The sequence below is a fragment of the Rhineura floridana genome, chromosome 22 (genome assembly GCF_030035675.1).
Source record: "Rhineura floridana isolate rRhiFlo1 chromosome 22, rRhiFlo1.hap2, whole genome shotgun sequence".
Classification (NCBI taxonomy): Eukaryota; Metazoa; Chordata; class Lepidosauria; order Squamata; family Rhineuridae; genus Rhineura; species Rhineura floridana.
In genome coordinates this window covers 13,894,996-13,919,008 of record NC_084501.1, presented here as the reverse complement: position 1 = coordinate 13,919,008, position 24,013 = coordinate 13,894,996, and the positions used below count along the sequence as shown (strand labels likewise).

At 47.5% G+C, this 24,013-nt stretch overlaps 1 protein-coding gene across 2 annotated transcripts; it reads left to right on the top strand.

Annotated features, from left to right (window-relative positions):
- Positions 1-2,519: 2,519 nt before the first annotated feature.
- On the top strand, positions 2,520-7,946 carry C2CD4D (C2 calcium dependent domain containing 4D). 2 transcript variants are annotated; one of them, XM_061605871.1, is made up of 2 exons: positions 2,520-2,598; positions 5,773-7,946. In XM_061605871.1, exon 2 carries the CDS (start codon positions 5,878-5,880, stop codon positions 6,949-6,951), a length of 1,074 nt encoding a protein of 357 aa, XP_061461855.1. In that variant the 5' UTR covers positions 2,520-2,598; positions 5,773-5,877; the 3' UTR covers positions 6,952-7,946. The 2 variants fall into 2 exon arrangements, with proteins under 2 accessions (XP_061461855.1, XP_061461856.1); XM_061605872.1 differs by lacking the exon at positions 2,520-2,598 and adding an exon at positions 3,050-3,124.
- The last annotated feature ends 16,067 nt before the right edge of the window (positions 7,947-24,013 follow it).

Here is a 24,013-nt window from a genome sequence, read left to right as displayed (position 1 = left end):
CTTGTTTTCTGTTCATGCTGTGAGCCACCTTGTGCATACACTGTTATGGAAAGGCGGGGTACAAATAAACAGTGATGCGTGATGATGCTGATCAGGGCTGCTAGCTATCCATAACCTTCTCCTCCCTGAGTCTCTCTAGTCCTCTTCTAAAGGCATCCAATGAGGTGGTCAGTAGACGAGCATAAGAGCTCTGCTGGATCAGACCAAAGGGGGCCCATCTAGTCCAGCATCCTGTTCTCACAGTGGCCGACCAGATGCCTCTGTGGGAATCCCAAAAGCAGGACCTGAGCGCAACAGCAACTCTCCCCTCCGGCAGTTTCCAGCAACTGGTATTCAGAAGCGTTCTGCCTCCGACAGTGGAAGGAGAGCGTAGCCATCAGGGTTAGTAGCCACTGATAGCCTTATCCTCCATGCATTTGTCTTCAGATTGAAATGGAAATGGACTGCCTTCACCTTAACCACTACACACATCTCTCTCTATAGATAGACAGATAGATAGACAGATAGATAGACAGATAGATAGACAGATAGATAGACAGATAGATAGCTAGATAGATAGATATATTCCATCCCTAGTCTAAAGTGACTTAGAAAACAGCTTAACAATAATTAAAACCCAAATATGAAAAAATGGAAATGGACTGCCTTTTTTTTAGAACTGAGTGCAGCAATATAGCAGCTCAAGAATCTCAGCTAAGGGAAACCAAGTTTCTAGTCCTTAAGGTGAAATGAAATGAACTGCCTTCAAGTTGATTCCAACTTGGGGTGACCCGGTTTTCATGGTAAGCGGTATTCAAAGGGAGTTTGCCATTGCCTCCCTCTGAGGCTGAGAGGTAGTGACTGGCCCAAGGTCACCCAGTGTGCTTCATGGCTGTGTGGGGATTCGAACCCTGGTCTCCCAGGTCATAGTCCAACACTCTAACCACTATGCCACACTGGCTCTCAGATTACCAGCTAACTATTTTTGTTGGGATGTTAACATTCCCCTTCATTAGATGGTTCTGGGGTTCTAGTGTTATAATGTATCGAGAGTCAAGAAGCTCAAGCTGGCAGCAATTACTGTATAGATGATGACTGTTTGTTTATATACTGGAAAGACCTGCTTATCCCTTACATGCTCAGTAGGTCAGCAGGACCACATTCACACCGTACATTTATTCCACCACTTTAAACGATCATGGCTTCCCTCCAAGAATCACGGGAAGGGTCGTTTCTGAAGAGTGCTGAGAGTAGTTAGGAGACCCCTGATTCCCCTCACAGAGGTACAATTTTCAGAGTTCTCTCAGAAGAGAGACTGACTGTTAAACCACTCTGGGAATGGTAGCTCTGTGAAGGAGAATTAGGGTATCTCCTAACAGCTCTCAACATCCTTCCAAAACTACCCTTTCAAGGATTCTTTGGGGAAAGCCATGATTGTTTAAAGTGGAATAATAGTGGGATACGTGTATAGTGTGAACATGGCCTGGGGTCTCCAGGAGAGTTTCTCCTTGAAGTCCCTAAAATGTCAGAAGCCCACTCCTCTGCAACTCGCAGCGAGGCTTTCAGCGTGGCCATCCCTGTTCTCTGGGACATGCGCATCCCTGTTTGAGCGACGGCGGACGTCCCACTGTCTGTACTTTCCAGAAACGAACGAAGACGTTTTTCTTCTGAAAAGCTTTTCCAGCTGGATGGGGTGAGGGAAAAAATGTTTCAGGGCTCAGCCGTGGTTTTTGTATTTGTGTGGTGTTTAAATCCATCTTTGGGGTTGTTTGTGTGTTGTTTCTGAAACTGCTGTTGTGTTGTTGTTCTTAGTTGTTTTCATTGTATGGTTGCAAATCGCTTTAAGAGTTTACATGAAAAGCGATTCGGCAGGCAGGCAGGTTGTGTTTTGCTTGTTTTGTACTGCGTTTGTCAAAACAAAACGTGACCTTTGCTTGCATTCAGACTACAGATGGAAAGGTCAGTCTGCTTCCATTTTGAGGCAGTTTCCCATGCATTTGATAATTAAGTCCATCCTGTCCAGTTTTCTGTGAATATTTTGGCGGTTATGAGCAATGTGAACCCTGTTGTTGCATCGTTTTGGAGAGACAGGAAAGGCCTACCGCTAAAGTATTTGCAAACATTTAACATAGGTGGGAAGAATGATTCTTTTGTGCTAATCCTCCCAGCAGAACCAAGACTGGATAACCTAAGGCATCGTGCCAAAGCAACTCTGGGGACATGAAGGATATTTCAGCCCGGCACTGAATCCAGAAAAGAACTGGGGGAGTTGATTCGCCATCAGAAATCACTGTGCATTTCCTGGGCCAAACGGCTCTCTGTGTGCTCCTTTGGTGTTTTTCATCTCTCTCCAAAAGGTGCACCATTCTCAAATGCATTCTTGAGCTTCATACACCAGTGAGGATTGAAGGGTTGTTGTTTTTTCTTCCCAAGATTGTGTTTCTCTAGCCCGAAAGCCCTCTAGTGGGCAACAGAGCGACTCGCCGTGAGTCACACAGAAGAGTGACGTCGGAAAGCCTGAGGTATAAACAGCAGGACCGTGAGCTTGTCTCTGATGCCAGCTGGTCTCCTGGAGATCCAAGGAAACGAGAAAGGAGAAGAGCAAAGGCACAACGGCAGGTAACCTCGGGTCGACTGGCTCTGTTATGCTGGGTGGGTTAGCTGGAGATGTTTCCAAGTGAGGACGGAGAGAGGGAGACTCCAAAAGTGGAAAGGAGAACTTTCTTTTCTTAGCGAACAGGTTGCATGCCGTTTAATGGAAGACAACAGACATGCTTGAGTCTCATTCAGGGAAGGTACCTCAAAGGGCTCGGTATGTCAAGGAGTTCTGGAGGTCATGAGCTATATATATAGGGTGAATATGTGCATTGTTTCGCCTTCATTTTTGCATTCTGCCATTTTGAGAAGTGTGTATCCTCCCCACACAGACAGAAGCCTACTCTGCAGTGGTCACGCTACGCAGGAAACCAAACTTTCTACACACACCTGCAGCAACGGGAAATTCTGTTTTGCCCTGTGGCTTTTGAGATTTCATCTGGCACCGCGTTAAAAAGAGTGTTTCTTTGGGGCCCTGAGGACTAGGAACCTCCCTATTCTGAAAGTGGGAGTGGGACTTGGCAGCCTGCCTCGGAATGGAAATTGCATGGTGTGTATCTATGTCTCCCTGTTAGGGTTAGGTGTGCTTATTGGTGGCACTTAAGCCCTGCAAACTTCATGTTGCAGGGTGCACACACACACACACACAAATGTATTCTGTGCATGCATTGTTTCACTATGCACGCAGACCCTTATTAATGGGCTGAGCTGAAATTAGAGTGGCACGTTTTGAAAACAGCTTCACTCTCGCTCTGTCAGTCTCGGAATGAAACGTGCCCTTCCTTCTGGGCAATTTTTTGCATCTCTTTGTGGACATTTGCTGAAGTATCTCCAAGGGTCAGGGTGGGTCTTGTGGGGGCAGGGGTAGGAGAAGGACAAACGTTCCCTTGGCCAAGGCAACTGGGATGCTCTCATGCTTTGGAATGCACACCCCATTGTGGTGTGGGTGGCCTACAAAAGGCCAAGGGACCACCTTTTATTGGCCTGAATTGGGACTTTCAGAGACTTCCATTTCCCAATTCTCCATCTATCCTGCCGTCTAATAGCAAACTCAGTTGGTGAGTGCTGACAGGGCCGCAATCAAACAGGAAGGCCCTGAGCAAACAAGAGAAGAGGTATCAGTACGCTCAGGAGAACCACAATGTTTTCAGAAGTACAAAAAAGTTTTTGGGGCGATGGAGACTGAAGGAGGGGTGTTTTTTTTGTAAAAAAAGCCCAATATGAACTGAGTATGCTCAGTGGCCACGGAATGCCTGAGTGTTTGGAGAGGGGAAATGGAAAACCAGTGTGCAGAGGGAATGGAATGGAGTAGCCTAGGAAAGGGCGTAGCTGGCTGGTTGGAATCCTGAACAGGAGTAATCCGTGCTGCAACACTTTGTTGCAGGTCCTACTCGAAAACGTTAAATAGCAACAAGCAAACAAAAAAAACTCCACATGTCCCATTTCCACATCTGTGATTTCAGCCTTTCGGGGGGGAGGGCATTGTTTTGTACTGTTATAAAATTGATCCGGGGAGGGTCAGGTTTTCTGGTTCCCCACCCCACTAACCCCACCCAAGCAAGAGCGAAGCTCGCTTTAGCCCTGACCTCTTAGTCCCACCCCTTCCTGTTTTAGCCATGCCTAACTGACCTGCCTTTTGCCCTCTCCATTTCAAGTAAGGTGACAGTTCAGCAGCAGATTTAAAAGAGAGAGCCCAGTCTGCACGTGGTCAGAGGCGCTGTTCCCTTTGCCTCAATGAGTCTTGAGTTCAGCCAGCAAGTGTGGGAGGGGCAGCGTACAATATATCCCCCCCCCCGTCTATGGGTCGTATTCAACTAACTTTTACTAAAAGTAGATCCATTGAAATGAATGGACCTAAGTTAGTCATGGTCATTAATTTCAGTGGGTCTACTGGACTACCATTCCTGTCATTCTTGACCACTGGCCATGCTGGCTGGGGCTGATGGGAGTTGTAGTTCAAAGTAACTTTTCTAAGCTCTGCAGCCAGAACATGGAGGTGACTAAGCCAGCTGATCAGACAGGCAAAGGTTTTGGAGCAGGTTTTGGAAGGTTCAGTGGGGGACGCACACACACCAAGATCCCCCCCCCATGTGAGACAGTGGTGACTGGTGCCCATTGGGACAGGTGGGGCGGAAAGGAAGCAGCCCAGCAGCAGATGAAGCCACACCCAATGACAGGCAAAGCTGGCTGGGGGGATGACTGAAGTTGGCGAGGCAGTGTTCCATTTGCCCACCTAGACCAGCCTCCACTGAGGAATACTGTTTGGCTTTCGCCACGCACACAGAGAGCTCTGGCCTCAGGTTTGCTGCTTCTCCTGACATTTCAAAACTTTTTAGAGGGCCCAGGAGAGCACAGTAACGTCAGTGGCAAAGAGGTACTTAGCTACGCTCTGACGAGCAGCCGGTTTAATGACTCAGTTACTAATGAGATACTGAAGTCACCTTTTGGCTTGTGCCAGAAGCAACCTCTCTCTCTCTCTCTGTCGAGGAAATGAAGATCACCAGATCATTCAGAAAGGCCTTGCCCTCATGTTTTTGCAAAAATCAGAGCCTTTTTCCCCCAAAGGGGTGTGAGCGCGCATTTGGCACAGGAGCCCAGGAGTGGGGAGGAAAGGTTATTTAGCACATGACACATCTGGTGACCCAGGTGAGAATCGGAAGGGGGTTGTGTGAGGAGGAAGAGGAGGAGGAAGAGGAGGAGGAAGAGAGAGATTATACAAAACAGGGATTTATGGGGAAACCTTGATGGACTGAAAGCAGCAGGGCCTAGTGGGTGGGTCAGCCTCTTTGAATTGGTGGGAGTTTCCCTACATCCTTACCTCCTTTCAGTCTCATGATGATCCCGTCAAGCAATCCTGTCAAGGAGAGAGCACCCAAAAAGTCCCCTGGGGGAAGAAAAAACCTTCTTCCACATTGCCCAAAGAAATGCAGTGATGGAAAAGGGCGGGTGGAGAAAGGCAAAATTAATAAACTCTGTGGGATTATCATGTGAGAAACGGCATCTGGTTTTGAATGTGACAACCCCTTTTTTTAAAAAAAAGCTTCTAGTCCTCATGAGGACTGAAAACGCCACTGATTGTTCCTGATTCTCAAAATTTATAGCAGGAAACTTGGACATATCCTCAACGCCACTGAGGCCACAGCAATGGCCTCTTTATCCCTCAAAGGCCTAACCAGCTCTCCTTCTGTTTCTTCGTAGGTCAACTTGAGACGCTTTAGCCTGACTGGCTTCCGTTCTCTCATGGGGCGCCCACCTTCCAGCCCGCGCTGCGTTTCCCCTCATTCGGCCTGTGCCTGATCCAAGATGTTCTCCAGAAGGAAGCCCCCCAGCCCCCAGCTGGTTTGCCCCAATGTGCTTACACCGGACAGGATCCCAACCTTTTTCATCCCACCCAATCTGGCCGCCCTCCAGGACCGCCGCTCATGCAGGAGCGAGAGCCCCGAAGCCTCTGAGGCTCCGGCCCACTCTGCCGAGGAGCACATCGTCCAAGCGGAGAACTCAGACCAGAGGGAAGGCCAGGTTTTCGGGCGGCTCTACAGCGCCTCCTCCATGCCTCAGCTCTCTGGCCCAATGGGTATGGCCATCCTGCCTGAGAGCCCACACACACGCCGCCGGGAGTCTCTCTTCCACGGCAGGTGCCTGCCACGGCGATTCCACGGTGCCAGGTTCTCCTCCCCTCCAACTAAGCCTCCTGTGCGTCCCGGTTTAGTGTTGGACAGCGACACGGCTTCCTCCACCGATACGTCCCCGTACAGCTCTCCCCTGCTGATGCGCTCTCTAGGCTGCCCTCTGTCGTGCCAAGCCTACGGGCATCGCCGGAGATTCCCCTGCCGCTCCGCAAACCTCAGCGCAGCACCTCGCCCCAGCTCCCTGTCAACGGCGGAGACCAGTTCCACGGACACGAGCCCCAGCTTTCCGCGCCGGGAGAAGGAGCCCCCGTGGGGACCCGTGGCTCCTCTGCCACTCTTCCCGTTGGACCTGATCCGTTGCCACGAGCGGCTCACCAAGGAGGTGGTGCTGACGGTGAGCAAAGGGGGGCGCGTGCGGCTCTCCAGCGAATACTTGCCACCGCAAGGGCGTCTCCGGGTCAGGCTGGTGAGCGCGGAGTCCTTCTACCCACCCCACTGCGACCCGCGTCACGTCAGTTGCTGCGTCTCCCTGCAGCTGCGGCCGGGGATGGGCCCGAGGCAGCGCAGTGCTGTCATCAAGCGCAGCCGCAACCCTATCTTCAACGAGGACTTTTTTTTCGAGGGGGTCTCCTCGGAGGAGCTGTCCAGGTGCAGCCTGCGGCTGAAGGTCCTCAACAAAGGCTCTGGAATGCGGAGGGACGTGGTTCTGGGCGAATGCGATGTGCCGCTAGATTCTCTACTGCCCTGAAAGGGGTCCTGGTGAATGTTGCAACTGACCAACAGGAAGTTGGTCAAAGGTCGCCATCTTTGGCAGGTAGAGGCGGGGCCATGGGGCCTCCTGTCTCAGTAAGGGTGTTTCTCCAGGGAGGTAGATCCTCTTAAGAACATCAGAAGAGCTCTCCTGGATCAGGCCCATCTCATCCAGCTTCCTGTTCTCACAGCGGCTGACCAGATGCCCGTTATGGGAAGCCTGCAGACTTCCCCTGCTGTCACTGCATTGCCAAAGACGTCCAGCTGAGATCTGGATGGGTTGTGCTTCACATTCATCTGTGAAAGCTACAAGCAACCAACTCTCTCTGAGTTTCGAGCTACCGGGCAATGCTCGACACCCCCACATATGCATGCCACAAATATTTTTGGGGAAAATGTCTCCAATTGGTAACCAGATCCAGGCTCTTGACTGGATGCCACCAGCAGGGGGAGCTGTTGAGCTATCATTCACTGTGCTCTGGCGCCACCAGTACAGCAGGACGGAAGGCGGAACTGCAGCTTCCAATTAAAGCCAATGGACAGGGAACGCAAGGGGAGCCAGTGGGGTTCAACTCAGCCCTATCAAGCCCCTGTCACTGGCCTGGCCAACCGCCAGTCACCGAATCCCCTCCTGCTTCAAATGCATGCCTATCGGGCAACTTGTTCTCCTGTCGCTCCTTCCAATAGCAAAAGCAGGAGGGGAGTGCCAAGAGGATTGTAGCTCAGAGAGGGGCCCTGTGAACTGAGAGGGGAAGGGTTGACATGAACCCACGTCAGGTTCATGTCAGTAGGGACGGAAGGATCCGTCAGTTTCAGTTTCTCATTTCTCCAATCATAAATTCAGTTCTCCACATTTCTGTAGCAATTTGCAGGTGTGTTTTTTTTAAAAAAAAGATCCTCAGGAACATTCATCTGCATTTTTCAGTGAATTTATCCTAACACACATTTCTGTGGGCAGTTTTGACTAAAGCACACCTTTTTGCAAACCATTTCTCCTAATGTAATGCATTTTTCTATGTTATTTTCACTAATAATTTTTTGTGCTCACTTCCCTCTTCCCCCCCCCTCCCATATACTCCTTTTTTGTAAACCTTGTTTGGTCGGAAAACTACGTCACAAAATCCTGATAAGGGCCAATTTCGAAAGGTGGCTCTCTTTCGGGTCTCATATTGTTTCCCAAAGTCTGAATGCTATAGATTTGCCTTTAAATGTGAACTGAATTCAATTCATCCGCAGTCCTCAGGATGATTACACCAACTAATTATGCCTCGGCTGCTCTGCTTTACATGGACAATATCAGTGCCCGATGATGTGATGATTAATAATAATTCCCCACTAAACGGAAAGCAGACGATCTTGATGGAACAGGACAGGCAGCTGGACTCTGGAAAAGACAATGGAAAGCTGCCTTAAACTGAGTCAGACCATTGGTCCATCTTGCTCAGTATTGGCTACACTGACTGGCAGCAGCTCTCCAGAGTTTCAGGCAGGGAGGCATTCCCAGCCCTACCTGGAGACAGACCTGGGGCCCCTTGCATGCAAAAGTAGGTGCTCTTCCTCACTGAACTACTGCAGTTCCGTTAAGAATCAACTAAGATTCTAGTCCTCGTCGTTCTGAATAAAGAAATGGGTTAAGTGATAACGCTGCCTTCTACTGTATCAAACCATTGGTCCATCTAGCTCAGCACCGTCCACACAGACTGGCAGAGGCTCTCCAGGATTTCAGGCAGGCGACATTCCCGGGCCCACCTGAAGATTCCTGGGATTGAACTTGGGACCTTCAATGTGCAAAGTGTATGCTCCATCACTGAGCCAAGGAAAGTGTGTGTGTGTGGGGGGGTGTCACAGATGAAGACACGGTCACCTTCAAGGTAAAGGTGTATGGCAAAAAAAAGGATGAAATTCATAGGCAGCGGAAATTAAGCCTGTCTCGTCTTAGCGTCTTTCAATAGCAGGCAGGAGCTGCCAGGGGGCGGTGAATGACACAAAAGGCTGGCAGTGGACCTTTAAAAATGCAGCTGTGACCAGAAAAGGTGGGCAACCTTGGCATTCCGGATCACCCAGCTCCAAAAGTTCATGTAGATGCAGAGCGGTCTGTTTTTCAGACTGGGGTGCAGGGGAAATGCAGATCCTCCCAACTCTACGCATGAACCAAAATTCAGATAGCCTTAGAAATTCGGACTTCTCTGACTCTTGCAATGTCATTCTCCTCAGGCCAAAAGTGTACAAAAAGCCACATATTAAAAGGAAACAGCGCACAGAACTGCCTGCTTTAGTGAAAATGCATAATTAGCAAAATGCATAATACGCATGAAAGTTGCTTGCAAACTCGTGAGAGGAAATTGCATACATGAACGTGTGTGTTGTGCTGTAAAATGCTGATGAACTCTTGTGGGGACTTCTTTTAAATTACAAAAGAAAAAAAACTGTAAAAACACAGAAAGGTGCCAAACTGTGCTTAAGATTGGGAAACTGTGAAGCTGTGAATGAGATGGAGATTGACAGATTCATCCATCCTTATTTCAGTTCAGACACACCGCTTTCTCTGCCAACAGGGTATGGAGAGTTAAATAGCCCCCATCCATGCCTGCTGTGATCCCAATTATATCCCCCCCCAGCTGATGCTTTCTGCATTTTTTTATAAGCCCTGCACGTTAATTGCAAAGACATATTTGGCATCACAGGATGTTTAGCCTTAAGCAAGACTGGGCTGCTTTAAAACCTTTAGCAACTGTATTGCAGGCAGATGGTCCCAGATTCAATCCTCAACATCTCCAGGTAAGGCTGGGGAAAAGTTCCTGCCCTGAAACTAGAGATGGGCGAGAAATTGGATTCAGTTCACATTTCAAACCAAATCTATCACATTTGCATTTTCCAAAACAATATGGAGACCAAAATGCGGCTGTCCTTCAAAAGGTGCACATGTTTGAATTTTGCGTTGTAGTTCGGCGAACAACCAGGGTTTACAAAAATGCGTATCTTGGGGGAAAGTGTGCGTAAAAATCAATATGTGGGTGAAAATAACATACAAAAATGCATTCTGTGCCAAGAAACAGCTCACAAAAATGTGTACATTATTGTTGTTGTTTGATTTATATTCCGCCCTTCCTCCCAGGAGGAGCCCAGGGCGGCAAACAAAAGCACTAGAAACATTAAAGCATCATAAAAACAAACTTTAAAACACATTAAAACAGAACAGCTTCAAAAACATTACTTAAAAAAAACAAAGTTGACATTAGTCAAGACTGCCTACAGAAATGTGTTTACTAGGAGAGATCTGCACTGAAAGGCTGGCGAATTTTCACGAGGAATTTTTAAGATTAAAAAAAACCCCACAAATTGCTGCAGAAATACGGGGAACTGAACTTAAGGTTAGAAAAATGAGAAACCGAGGGAACTGAAATGGATAGATCTTTCCATCCCTACCTGAAACCCTGGCAACCCGCTGCCAGTCAGTGTCAACAATATTGAGCTAGATGTACTGTTAGTCTGACTTGGCAAAGGCAGCTTCCTGCATTCCTAAAACCCATTGCCCTAATTTGCTTAAAAGAAAACCTGTTTCCTACTTCTGCTTCCAGCGGAACAGCAGAAGCACGCAGAAAGTATATTCCCCGCCAATGACGCTGAAGCCAAGATTAGACAGATGGTCTAATAAACCTATTTAAATATTGATTCTGTGTCAGGTGGGCTTCAGACGCAGGTAAATTTCCGTTGCGTGGGGTAAAAAAAATCTTTTCATGGATGGGGAGGAATTAAATCAGAGATGTGTGGAAAGCAATCAGAGTTGAAAGTTCATAGGGGAAGGATCCTCATGGTACCCAAGACGCAGCAGAGCACAGTACTAGGTACAGACTTCAGGTTCCTGAGAACTGCAGCTTTTTAAGAAAACATTTTTTTTAAGTTTCTAGTCCTTTTGAAGGAGAAGATCTGCCTGAAAGCCTGTTGGGCAATGCCTGCTGAAATCTGAGAAGAGCAGGTATATAGAGGATTTAATAAATAAAAGCACTAGGGGGTGCTCCTCTATAAATTAGGCAAAAGAGTAAAAATCAAACTGCAGCTCAATGGAATTAAACTAAAAAAAACCCTGTGGAATTCCCTCCCCTTGAATATTAGGCAGGCGCCATCTCTACTATCTTTTTGGCGCCTTTTGAAGACTTTCCTCTTTCAACAAGCCATTTAAGTTGAGACCTATCCCAGTCTGCGTCTGTGTTAGAATTGCTTGTTAATATGTTGTTTTAATAATGTTTTAACCCTTTTTAAAAAGATGTTTTTAAAGCTTTTTTAAAAAATGTTTTTAACGTTTTGTTTTAATGTATTTAAGGTTTGTTTTTATGATGTTTTAAAGTGTTTTTAGCGCTTCTGTTTGCCACCCTGGGCTCCTGCTGGGAGGAAGGGCAGGATATAAATCAAATAATAAATAAAATAAATAAATAAATGTTACAAACGCTTCTCCTAGGGGAGTTTCTCCAGCCCTTTGATCATTTTGGTTGCTCTTTCCTTCACCTTTTCCCATCTCTATAATGTCCCCCGCACCATTCCACAGCAAATATCAATTTTTATAGGAATGATTTCCCTTGGGTCCACAGCAGAGGAGGGAAGGGTTACATTCCCCCTCCATGCCTGATCATCTTCAGCCACCCGCAGCTGATGTTATTTGTATTGATTTTTTTAAAAAAAATACCTGCACGTTAAATGCAAAGGCATTTCTAATGTCTAGTATGGTCTAGTATTGGTTCCCAATTGGAAAGGGTGTGAGACAGAGGTGTATTTTATCACCCTATTTGTTTAATCTGTACACATAACATATTATACAGAAAGTGGGATTGGACCAAGATGAAGGAGGTGTGAAAATTGGAGGGAGAAGTATCAATAATTTAAGATATGCAGACAATACCATACTACTAGCAGAAACCAGTAATGATTTGAAATGAATGCTGATGAAAGTTAAAGAGGAAAGCACAAAAGCAGGACTACAGCTGAACGTCAAGAAGACTAAAGTAATGACAACAGAAGATTCATGTAACTTTACGCTTGACAATGAGGGCATTGAACTTGTCAAGGATTATCAATACCTCGGCACAGTCATTAACCAAAATGGAGACAATAGTCAAGAAATCAGAAGAAGGCTAGGACTGGGGAGGGCAGCTGTGAGAGAACTAGAAAGGGTCCTCAAATGCAAAGATGTATCACTGAACACCAAAGTCAGGATCATTCAGACCATGGTATTCCCGATCTCTATGTATGGATGTGAAAGTTGGGCAGTGAAAAAGGCGGATAAGAGAAAACTCATCTCATTGAAATGTGGTGCTGGAGGAGAGCTTTGCGGATCCCATGGACTGCGAAAAAGACAAATAATTGGGTGTTAAAACAAATTAAACCAGAACTGTCACTAGAAACTAAAATGATGAAACTGAGGTTATAATACTTTGGACACATCATGAGAAGACATGATTCACTAGAAAAGACAATAATGCTGGGGAAAACAGAAGGGAACAGAAAAAGAGGAAGGCCAAACAAGAGATGGATTGATTCCATAAAGGAAGCCACAGACCTTACAAGATCTGAACAGGGTGGTTCATGACAGATGCTTTTGGAGGTTGCTGATTCATAGGGTCGCCATAAGTCATAATCGACTTGAAGGCACATAACAACAACAACAAGTATGGTCTTGACTCACTCAAAAGAGGGAATACAGAGATTATCCTGGGATCATGTTGTCATACCAGTGTCTACCACCAGATGGCAGTCCTGGAACAAATAGTTTAGTTTTGGAGAATTTGTGTAAATCCTAGGGCACAGAATAGATAGATGTTTATTCCTGTCAGTTTTAGTCTTCCAGTACCCAGGCAGGGTTGGCAACTTTTAACTTGGCAAATTATGGGCAGGGCCCAGCCACTCCCCACATTAATGGGGGTAAAAGGTATTGAGAAGCAAGGGGGTTCTTCTGACTACAATAGCATCATAAGGACTAGCCACATAACTTTTAATTGTTATATACAGAGTTAGGAAAAATAGGTCACTAGCACCTCGTGTTTATTCTAACACCTTATTACTCTGCATAGCAATCTGAGGTGATCATATTGGGTTGTATCCAACCTGCTCCAGAGTAGATCCATTGAAATCAACAGACTTAAGTAAGTCAGGGCATTGATTTCAGTGGGTTTACTTTGAGTAGGACTAACATTGATACAATGCTTGGGTGGTGTTTGTGAAAACAACATGCAAAAAATGCATTATATGAGGGGAAACTGCTTTGTAAAAAAATATGTGCGCGTTAGGAGAAATTTGCACAAAAATGTCAATGACTTTTCAGGAGGACTTTTAAAAGAAAAGTTCACAGACTGATGTGGCAATGTGAAAAGAACTGAACAGAAGACTGGGAAAAGAAGAAACTCTGAGAAATGAAAATGGATAGATTTTCCCATCCCTCATGGTAGGTGAAGAAGGACTTCCAACTATCTGTCCCCATGAATCATCCAACATTTCACTTTGTTGGATGTCCCCGAGTTCTGGTGTTATGAGAGAGGAAGAAAAATGCCTCTCCGACCATTTCATCCGCACCATGTGCAATTTTTATACATCTGTTACCATGTCGCCACATAAGGGCCTTTCCAGTTGTGGCTCCCTGTCTGTGGAATATGCTCCCCAGTGAGGTCAGCCCGGCGCCTTCATTGATATCTTTTCAGTGCCAGGTAAAGACTTATCTTCTTCCCCAGGCATTGGATAGACTGAGATGATTATGTTTGTATTCGTGTGCTGCCAATGCTTTCTGTAATTTCATGTTTTGTTTTATGGTATGGTATATTTATATTTATATTTGTTTTTAACAGTGTTGTAAGTTGCTTGGAGACCTTCAGGTAAGACGGGACTAATAAATCCCAAAATAACCATAATAATGATTATGATTATGGTGTTGTGTGGACAGCTCTTTCTCTCTCTCATCAAATTGCACTCGATTGCCTTGCAGGCCCCTTCCAACTCTCCTTATTCTGTGATTCCGTTCTTATCTCTCTTGGATCCCTCCCACCAAGGCCTCAGGCTCTTCTGCAAAAAGTCAAACTTGGACTCTTCTTTGAACATGTTTTCTGGGATGGGCCCCTCCCTCTCCTAGAAGCCTCCTCAGATGTAGAAATCGGGAGGCCTGCTCAGGGTGGATCTGGCATTCATGAGAGGCACTGATCATTCACATGAAAGGGTTTGGCCCGTTGTGCCACCCTCCCCCCAATTTTACTCCCCCTTCCCCCCCCCATACTCTGCAGGATGCATCTCAACAAACCGTTGTATGTTACCTGTGGAAATGGGGACGGGAGTCCTTGGATGCCCTTGGCGGTGGTAGTTCTGCCAGTCAATTGGATGTTGGGTCTGCTCTGGCGTGTTGCAAATCAGCCAAGATTTCACCGGTTTGGCCTGTGTGTGCTTGCCAGCACTGGTGTCCCAAAAGATAGGAAATGCCAAGAGACTAAGGAGAGATGTGGTAATGATCTTTAATTGTCTTGAATCTGGTGGAGGGGAGGATTGCAAGAATATTTTGCAACATGTTGTTACCGCAAGAATAGTGCATTAATGGTGGGTTTATACTGGATGGTCCACACACCAGTCCGCTTTGCTAGTTGTTCTGCAATGCGTCCCCAACATTACCATATTATTGCTGTCTGGAAGGGCACTCTTGTGCTCCCCCTTTGGAAGGGGGGGGGAAACAAACCTGGAACATTTGCAGTATGAAAAGTTCCAGGATTTCAGCAAGAGACTACAGAGTACGCGCTGCTTGGAACTGAAGCATATGCCTGTCCCAATCAGGCACACAAACATTACTGAAAGTGGAATCGCATATAACTGACATGACACCATGATGAGCACAAATCATCATGAACGCCCAATAATAATGTTAAAAAAAAATCCAAAAGAGTCCTGAAGGGCTGTGATAGTGTGCAGGAGTTTATTATGGAGTCCGCATTGCTCATACACCAGCAGGTGGGGTTTGGTTTACACCTTCCAAACCGTGACATGTCTACTTCATCAGATGCAAAGGGTGGAAGTTCTGGCTCTCCCATCACTTTGCCCTGTAGAGAGTATACGGGAACATGGGCATCATATGGGGCAGTGATGACTAGTGCCCGTTGGAACCGGTAGGGCGGAACACAAGGAGGCCCAACAGGAGGTGGAGTCACAGCCAATGACAGGCAGAGCTGACTCCTTCAACTTTTGCCACATCCTCCTCCTCCGTCTGAATTCTACAAAGGCAACACTGATATGCTGAAATACCCAACTGATTAGCAGAACTACCACCACCAAGGGCATTTCAAGAGGAGGTGGACAGGTAGTGCCACCCCCTGGACTGGTTTTACATAAGAAGGCAGGCAAGTGGGGGCTGTCTGGGGGTAGATTGAGATTGGTGAGGCAGATCTCCATTTGCCCAAACAGACCAGCCTCCACTGTTTAGGGGGTGACTTAAGGTATTTTGCGCTGGCCTTTCCCCGTTATTGTTCAAACTTTAAAAAGCATTTATTCTTTGAATACAGGGTTAAAGGTCGTATGACAAGGCATAGCGTCACTGAGACCCCCAGTCACAGGAACGGGGGAGACATTTGATTTTGTTTGCATTTAATGAGGAACTGCCTGCTTCAAGCTTCTAGAACTTAGTACATGAACCAAAACTCAGTTGTCCTTCAAACTTTGCCCTTTGGGGGATTTTGCGAGGCAGTTCTCCAAACCAAGCAATGGGTGCAAAAATGCATACCTTCCTGAAAATAACAGATAACAATGCATTACATATTAGGGGGAATTGCTTGCAAAACTGTGAGTCACAACTGTATACGAAAATATGCCTGTTAGGACGCTGTCACGCTAAAATGCTGACAAATTCTCATGAGGATTTTTTTTTAATGTAAATTGCTCCAGAGTAGTGGAAAGCTGAATTTAGGAATGGAAAAACGAGAATCGGAGAGAAAGCACAATCGACAGATGTGCCCATCTCTGCCAGCCAGCCAACCACCATATTTAATTCGCTTGAAGCCCTAAATTTGCATCAAGACGTATAAATGCAGATTTGCGTCTGAACCTAGCAAATGCCCATTTTGCGGATTAAACAACACATCCCACTTTAAGAGAAAGATGTTTCTTTGCCCCCAGACAGACACTATCTGAATCTCATTGTGCTGGACCTTGTGTGTAACTTGGCATGAGTTGGAGGGGGAGGGGTCAGCTTGTCCAAATCTGCTTTCTCCTTTTATCTCCTCCCCACGCTCTTTGCAGTGTTGATTACAGAATGGTGCCCTTCCCCTAGAGATGGAGAAATTTGATTCAGTTCACATTTCAAGTTGCAGGAAGCCAGATTTCAGCTGAACATCAGGGAAAGTGTCCTAACTGTTAGAACAGTCTGACAATGGAGCCAATGACCTATGGAGGTGGTGGGCTCTCCAGCATGGGAGGCGTTGAACAGGCAACTGGACAGCCACCTGTCGGGGATGCTTCCAGTTGGATTCCTGCATTGAGCAGGGGGTGGACTCAATGGCCTTACAGGACCCTTCTGACTCTACTATTCTATGATTCTGAAGCCAAATCCATCACGTGCACTTTCCTAAACAATATTTGCATTTCTCCGAATTTTGTGATGCAGTTCCCCAACCAAAGAATGGTTACAAAAAACGCATGTATTAGGGGATAGTGTACACAAAATGAATATATTAGTGAAAATAAGATAAAAAAATGTATTTATATTAGAAAAAATCCCCTGCAAAATGAGTTCCTTAGTCAAAACAGCATCCAAAAACATGTATATTTGGAGAAACTCACACTGCGATGCCACAGGTTTTTATTTATTTATTTATTTATTTTAAATTGCAACTTTCTACAAAAATGTGGAGAACTGAATTTAAGACTGGAAAAACTCCCACTCATCGGGCAAATTCTCCAGGCGCAAGGCCCCATCCATCCTCAGCCTTGCAGGGCTGGCTCTCCACAATTTTTCCGGAGCCCAAATTAAAAAAAAAGAAAAAGCAGTGGCAGCAGGAGGACCCCACCCAGGAGCAGCTCTGTGAGCAAAAGGACGCTGAGTCATCGCCCTGGTTATATAACTGCCTGGCAGTGGCACCCACAGACGTTGGCTTGAGTCATCTGGTTGGCAAGACAAATCAAGCCCGGATGGTGGCACGGCAGGCAGGGCTCTTTTCCACTAGAGGGCAGTGTGGCTCTGGGGATCAGCCTACATTTGAGTGCCTTCCAGGGGAATTGAATAGAAGGAAAATAAGGGTCTATCATCCTCTGCCTGCCCCCCCCCCGCCCCCATGGACACTGCAAGATCATCCTAGTGCCTGGTGTTTGTGCTTTAAGCGAGTTGGCTGGGGAATTAATGGATGGATCCGTGCAAAAGTGTTTGGCCCCTTGATTTTCACAGCAGCTGGCTCAGAACTCACTTTCCGACCCCAGGAAGGTGGGGGGGGGCATGAAAGCAGCAATCATTTTGTGTGTCCTCAGCAACTAAGAACATCAGCAGAGCCTGGCTGCTGGATGAGGCCATGGCAGGGAGTCATCTAGTCCAGCATCCTGTTCTCACAGTGGTGGAATGACCCTAAGAACCTTGGAATCAAGATAGACTGCTTCTGGACCGGGAGGTTCCATAAAGACATCGGAGCAGCCTGGCTGCAGCTGGATCAGGCCAAAGGGGACCCCATGGAGTCCCTCTCATGGCGGCCAAGCAGATGTTGCAAAGGGAAGCCCCCAGGCAGGACCTGAGCGCAACAGGAAGCTCTGGTGTGTATCTCATTCCAGTCAAGAGCGGGAGGCCTCCTGCTATCAAGAGACCCCTCTCACCTCCTTAGTTGCCCTCCTCTGGACCCACCGAAGTTTGTCAATGTCCATCATTTGGCCCCCAGTCAAAGACAGACTGCCTCTGGACCTGGAGGTTCTGTAAGAACACCAGAAGGGCCCTGTGGGTGGATCAGGCCAGTGGCCCACCTAGTCCAGTGTCCTGTTCTCACAGTGGCCAGCCAGATGGCCTACTGGGAAGCCTGCAAGCAGGACCTGAGTTTAGGCCTGTCTCTGTCTGTCTCGCTCGCTGCCTAACCTACCTCATAGGGCTGTTGTGAGGATAAAATGCGGGGGGGGCAACCATGTGTGGCTTTTGCGGAGGAAAGGCCGAATACAAATGTACTCAGTGAGAAACGTTATTTTAACATCTCCTGTTTTATCTCTTGCAAGTGGAGAGCGGGGTTTTTTTAGAACTGAGTGCAGCATATAGAAGCTCAAGAATCTCAGCTAAGGGAAACCAAGTTTCTAGTCCTTAAGGTGAAATGAAATGAACTGCCTTCAAGTTGACTCCAACTTAGGGTGACCCTATGAATAGGGTTTTCATGGTAAGCGGTATTCAGAGGGGGTTTGCCTTTGCCTTCCGCTGAGGCTGAGAGGCAGTGACTGGCCCAAGGTCACCCAGTGAGCTTAATGGCTGTGTGGGGATTCGAACCCTGGTCTCCCAGGTCGTAGTCCAACACTCTAACCACTACGCCACACTGGCTCTCAGTCCTTAAGGTAGGGTTCGTTTTTTATTGTTTCCCCCTTTTGTTATTGAAAACAGTGTTTAAAAGTCTGCCCTGAAACTCCTTGAGTATGGCTGTGGGTCTCCCCAATTACACGTGCCCCTGAAGCCCCCTAGAGGATGGGAAGGTGCAGTGCACCAAACGGCCCATGTGACCAAGAGACAGAGGGATTGTTGATCAGACGCTTAATATCTCACAGTAAGCATTTTCTATCTTGGAACATTTCCACCGATTGTTGAGGGTGAAGCAAACCCACGTTGGGAAATGTAAAACTTCAAAAGCGTGAGGAAGGGCAAGGTGATTCTCTGGGAATCTCTCAGCTGGGCACCTCCCACTGAAGAGTGGGAGAGCTGTTAATTTCGGAGGCAAGGTGCGCGAAATTGGCATAGCGGCCAGGTAAACACCTTATCCAGGCCCAGCCCAGCAAATTCCATCCTCTCGTGTAACATGAGGATGGCTGTCCATGGCAACCCGTCCACACAGCACCAAGCGCTCGTCTTTGCCTAAGAGCAATTTCACGTCTGCTGCTTGCTTTATTTATTTCTGTTTCTTTCTTTAATTTGTATCCCATCCTTCCATCCAGAAGGAGCCCAAGACAGCAAATAAGCGATAAAACACTAAAAACATATTGAAAACAAAACATCTTTTTGAAACTTCTGAAAAACAGTTCCAACACAGATGCAGGCTGGGATCTCCTCTCCACCCATCTGTGAGAAAGACAGAAATGCAGTTTCTCAAAAATGATATCAGTTTAAAAAAAAATTAAAAATCAGCTGCTTGCGCATTCTGGTGCATTTGCTGGGCACCTCCCCAGGCTCTCGCTATTTTGGGGTGGGATTCAGTCATGTGCCGGGATCAGAGTTGATGGGGAGGTCTTGCATGATGAACCCGCTTCCCCAAAAGATCCGACTTTTTTGTGATATGGGAAATGACCTGGAAAAGCATGAGGTGAGACTTGTTTTGACACAACGTCGTCTGACCAACCTGCAAACAAATCAGGATGCATGCTCAATAACCAGGTTGTCTCAAAGCGCCTGGAATTGCTGCTCAGTCATCCTGAATTTTTTTTTTAATCACTCGCGAACAAATCAATTATTTTTCCTCCGACTTATACACATTAGGACAGATGTGGAAAACCTTTGCCCCTCCAGATGTTGCTGGACGGCAACTCCTATCATGTCTGGCCATTGGCCTTGCTCGCTGAGGCTTATGGGAGTTGCTGTTCAGCAACATCTGGAGGGCCAAAGGTGCTCCACACCTGCATTATGGAATGGTTGTTGCTAGGACAAAGGCTCCCTACCTGAAACCCTGGAGAGCCGCTGCCTGTCAGAGTAGACCATACTTACCTCAATGGACCCATAGTCTGACTTGTATTAAGACGGCTTTCTGTGTTCCTTTTTAAATCAGAACCATGAGGACTGGAGCCTTAGATTGCAATCCAATGCATGCTTACTCAAAGTAAGCTGGGTTCAATGGGCCTTACTCCCAGGGAAGTGTTTATTGGTTTGCAGCCTTAGTCTCTTTTCAGAGAAAGAGCCCTAACTCAGTGGCAGAGCATGCGCTTTGCATGCAGAAGGTCCAAGGTTCAATCCCTCCTGGCACCCCCAGGTAGGGCTGGGAGAGACTCCTTTTGAAATTGCATTGAGCAGGGGGTTGGACTTGATGGCCTTATGGGTCCCTTCCAACTCTACTCTTCTATGATTCTATGATAAATCCTGGGGAGCCACTGCCAGTCCATGTCGGCAATACTGGGCCCAATGGACCGATGGCCTAAATGCCATATCAGGCTGCTTCCAGCCTTCCTTGGGACTGGGAACTTCCTAATTTCCCGTCGCTTGGCCGCGCATGTTACATCAGCAAGACGCAATGCTGTGAAAACTGCACCTGTGAAATCCACCCAGCGGTTGAAAAAGCGCCGCCAGAGCCCTGGGGGCGATGGGCGGGGAGCGAAAGGGTGGCAACTTGCCCGGGTACAGCATTGCGAGGGCTCGTCAACACCTGGCAGAGCCAAGGAGCCAGCCTCAGAGAGGAGGTGAACACTGGGGGCGGGTAAGGGGGGTAGGAACAGGCTCCTCGACCCAGCCCCGTCTCCCCACTCGCCACATGCGGCCTGGCCCGCCACTCCCACCCCGCAGGCAGGGATCCATGTGCCCCATCAGAAGCCGTCCCAGTAAACAGTCATTATCCCCGGGGCCAGTAATGGGCATTTGGCCCAATGAAAGGAGGTTGGGCATTTTAATGGGGACGTCACATCTTCCCAGAGGTCTTGCGCTCGGTTGCCATCATTCCAAAATATGAAGGGGGGGGACATTTGGACCTCCCCTCCCTCCCAAAGCCCCCATGTCAAGGTTGCCCTCTGCACCGCCCCCTAGTGCCTGAACTCGGTTCCTTCCAAAGGACTTCCTGTTTGTTTTTAATGACTTGTTTTTGGAATGGAAATGGACTGCCTTCAAGTTGATCCCAACTTAGGGAGACCCCATGAATTAGGGTTTCCATGGTAAGCGATATTCAGAAGGGGGTTCCCATTGCCTTCCTCTGAGGCTGAGAGGCAGTGACTGGCCCAAAGGCACCCAGTGAGCTTCATGGCTGTGTGGGGATTGGAACCCTGGTCTCCCAGGTTGTAGTCCAACACTCTAACCACTACACCACACTGGCTCTCTGTAGCATGAATGGAAAATGGAAATGCAGTGCCTTCAAGTCGATCCCGACTTATGGCGACCCCATGGATAGGGTGTTCATGGTAAGCGGTATTCAGAGGGGGGTTCCCATTGCCTCCCTCTGAATGAGACTCGTAGCCAGCCTAAACATTTGGGGCTACGCCAAGGCTGCGTGACTGCGCCTGCCCATCACCCTCCGCAGCTCCGCCCACTTACCAGGCCCAGCAAGCCGTGCCCCAGCCTAAAACAAGTGGGGGGGGGAGAAAAACATTCTGTAATAAATTTAATTATATTATTTTCTATAAAACAAATGGGGGGGAAGAAAAAAAATAGCGGGACAGGGCCCCCAGCCCACTCCTGGCTGCAGATCTGCTGGTCGCTATTGTCGGATCTCCATGAATAGGTCTAATCTTTTTCTTTAAAAGAAGTTATTTAAATTGGTGCCAAATTGCCCCCATTTTGTGCACCCCCACAAATTCTCCCGCCCCAGCAGTTGACACTCCCCTCCCCATCTCCTTCCCATGAGACAGGCAGAAATGCATCTAGTGCAGCTGCCCTGCCACTTTAACAGGCAGCTTTGGTGACATCCGCTCCATGACATTGAAAGCACATGGCGTCCCTCCTCCCCAAAAAGAATCCTGGGAATTGTAGTTTGCCCCTCACAGTGCTTTAATTCCCAGCACCCTTAGCAAACTACAGTTCCCAGGATTCTTTTGGGGAGTGGGGACGCCACCTGTCAAATGTACTTTAAATGCATGGTAAGATTCTTGAAAATGAAATAAGGGGGAAAATATGAATTTGGGGGTATTTTAAACGCAAAACATCTATGTGAGTTTGGGGGGAGTTGGTGCAAAATATATGTGTGAGTCTGGGGGGTATTTTAAACAAAATGTGGATTTTGGAGGTGTTTTAAATGCAAAACATCTATGTGAGTTTTGAGGGTATTTTAAAGGCAAAACATCTATGTGAGTTTTGAGGGTATTTTCAATACAAAACATCTATGTGAGTTTGGGGTGGCAGGTGCAAAATATATATATGAGTTGGGGTATTTTGAACACAAAACGTGAGTTTGGGGGTGTTTTAAATGCAAAACATCTATGTGAGTTTTGAGGGTATTTTAAATGCAAAACATCTATGTGAGTGTTGGGGGTTTTTTAAGTGCAAACTATATATGTGAGTGCAAAACACTCATGACAGGAGGAAGCGTTTAAAACCGGAATAATGGCGACGGCGGTCCCTTCGCCATGCCCGGCTGCACGTGAGGGGCGGGGCGGGGCTTGCAGGGCCTGGGGAGTGGGCGGAGCCGCGGAGGGTGATGGACAGGCCGAGTCACGCGGCCTCGGCGTGGCTTGCCTGCGCGGCTCTGTTTACCGCCTGGGCCAGGCGAGGAGCTGCTGGCCCCGATCCAGGGCCCGGGCTGGAATGACACCGAGCTGCAGCAATGAGGCGTTGTGTAATGTGGCAGGGCAAGGTCCAGCCCCGGCTAATCGAACGCCGCTCCTCGGAGCTGCTGGGTACCAGGCTGAGAAAGGCGCCTGGAGAACGCCCAAGGGAGCGGAGGTGCACGCTGCCCCGGTTGCACTTCTGCCTGTCAAGACGGCTGTTAAAAGAAGAGGGGGAGAGATTTGCTGGGAAAGGCGCGAAAAGTTTTTAAAAAGAGCATCCGTGTTGCCAGGGCTGGGTGAGGTCCCGCGCCTGGGTGGAGCTGCACCAGTTTCATTCCTGCCTGCCAGTGCAACAGCTAAAGTAACCAGGATTCTGAGAAGGAGGGTTGATAGCCAAGTGCAGTTGGGAAATTCTTGAGAGAGAGTGTGGGAAAGGAGGTCGCGTACATGGAGAGGGGCACCAGTTGCATTTTTGCCTGTCAGCACAGCTGTGGAAGTGGAACTGTATTAGTTGCCGGTGCAACTGCTGTACTGGAACAACAGACTGGGGATAATGGCATCTGTTGGGCAATTCTTTGTGAAGGTGGCGGGTTTGTAAGTGTAGGAGCTGCACCTGTTGTACTTCTGCCCATCAAAGCAGGTGTTTGAGGAAGGAGATATATGCATGTGGGAAAGGATGTTGCATGCCCGGAGAACTGCACCAGTTATATTTTTGCCTGTTAGGCAGGTGGTAAAAAACACCACAGCCTTATCAGGAGAGGGGGTGAACGTTCTTTTTTTTTAAAAAAAAAAGGCTGCAACACTCACTAGTTAGAAAATATGCTTGCAGGGTGGAGGACTGTCGATGCTGAAGGACTGTACCAGTTGAATTTCTGTCCAAAACGAAGGAGAGATGTGGAAACCGTTTGTGAAATAGGAGGGTTTGCCTATGTGACTCTCCTTGTTGTTGAACAAAATGTGTCTAATACAAAACCTTGCCTTTAAAAAAATACATTGCAATTAAAATATACATAGAATTGTTTACAGGGCATAAGTTTCCTATCAGCTTTTCCAAATGGGAAGCTTGTACAATCCTCAGAGTTGAGTTTGTTACTGGGAAGGGTTGGAATTGATTCTCCACGCCCCCTCCAAAGCCTTCAGGAAATAGTTTGGCAAATGCATATTGAAAACACATTTCAAAACTTCTGCCAACCTTCAGTTCCCATAGCTCTACCCCCCCCCAAAAAAAACCCATTGATTTCTGCCAATCTTAACTGTAGGAATGCCAAGCAGCAACACCCCCCCCCGCTTCTCTTGTCCCTTTAAAAAGCTGCCTGTCAGTAATCCAACCTATCTGCAGCTGATGGGAGCATGGGGGGGTTGGGTTAAGGGAGACAGCACCTGTTGAATTTCTGCCTGCTGTTGCGCAGACTATTCTTGAGTCTTAAAGGCGTATAAGGAGGGCCCCAGGTAGGGGTTTCCAGGTCAGGTGGCACATCTCATCTTTA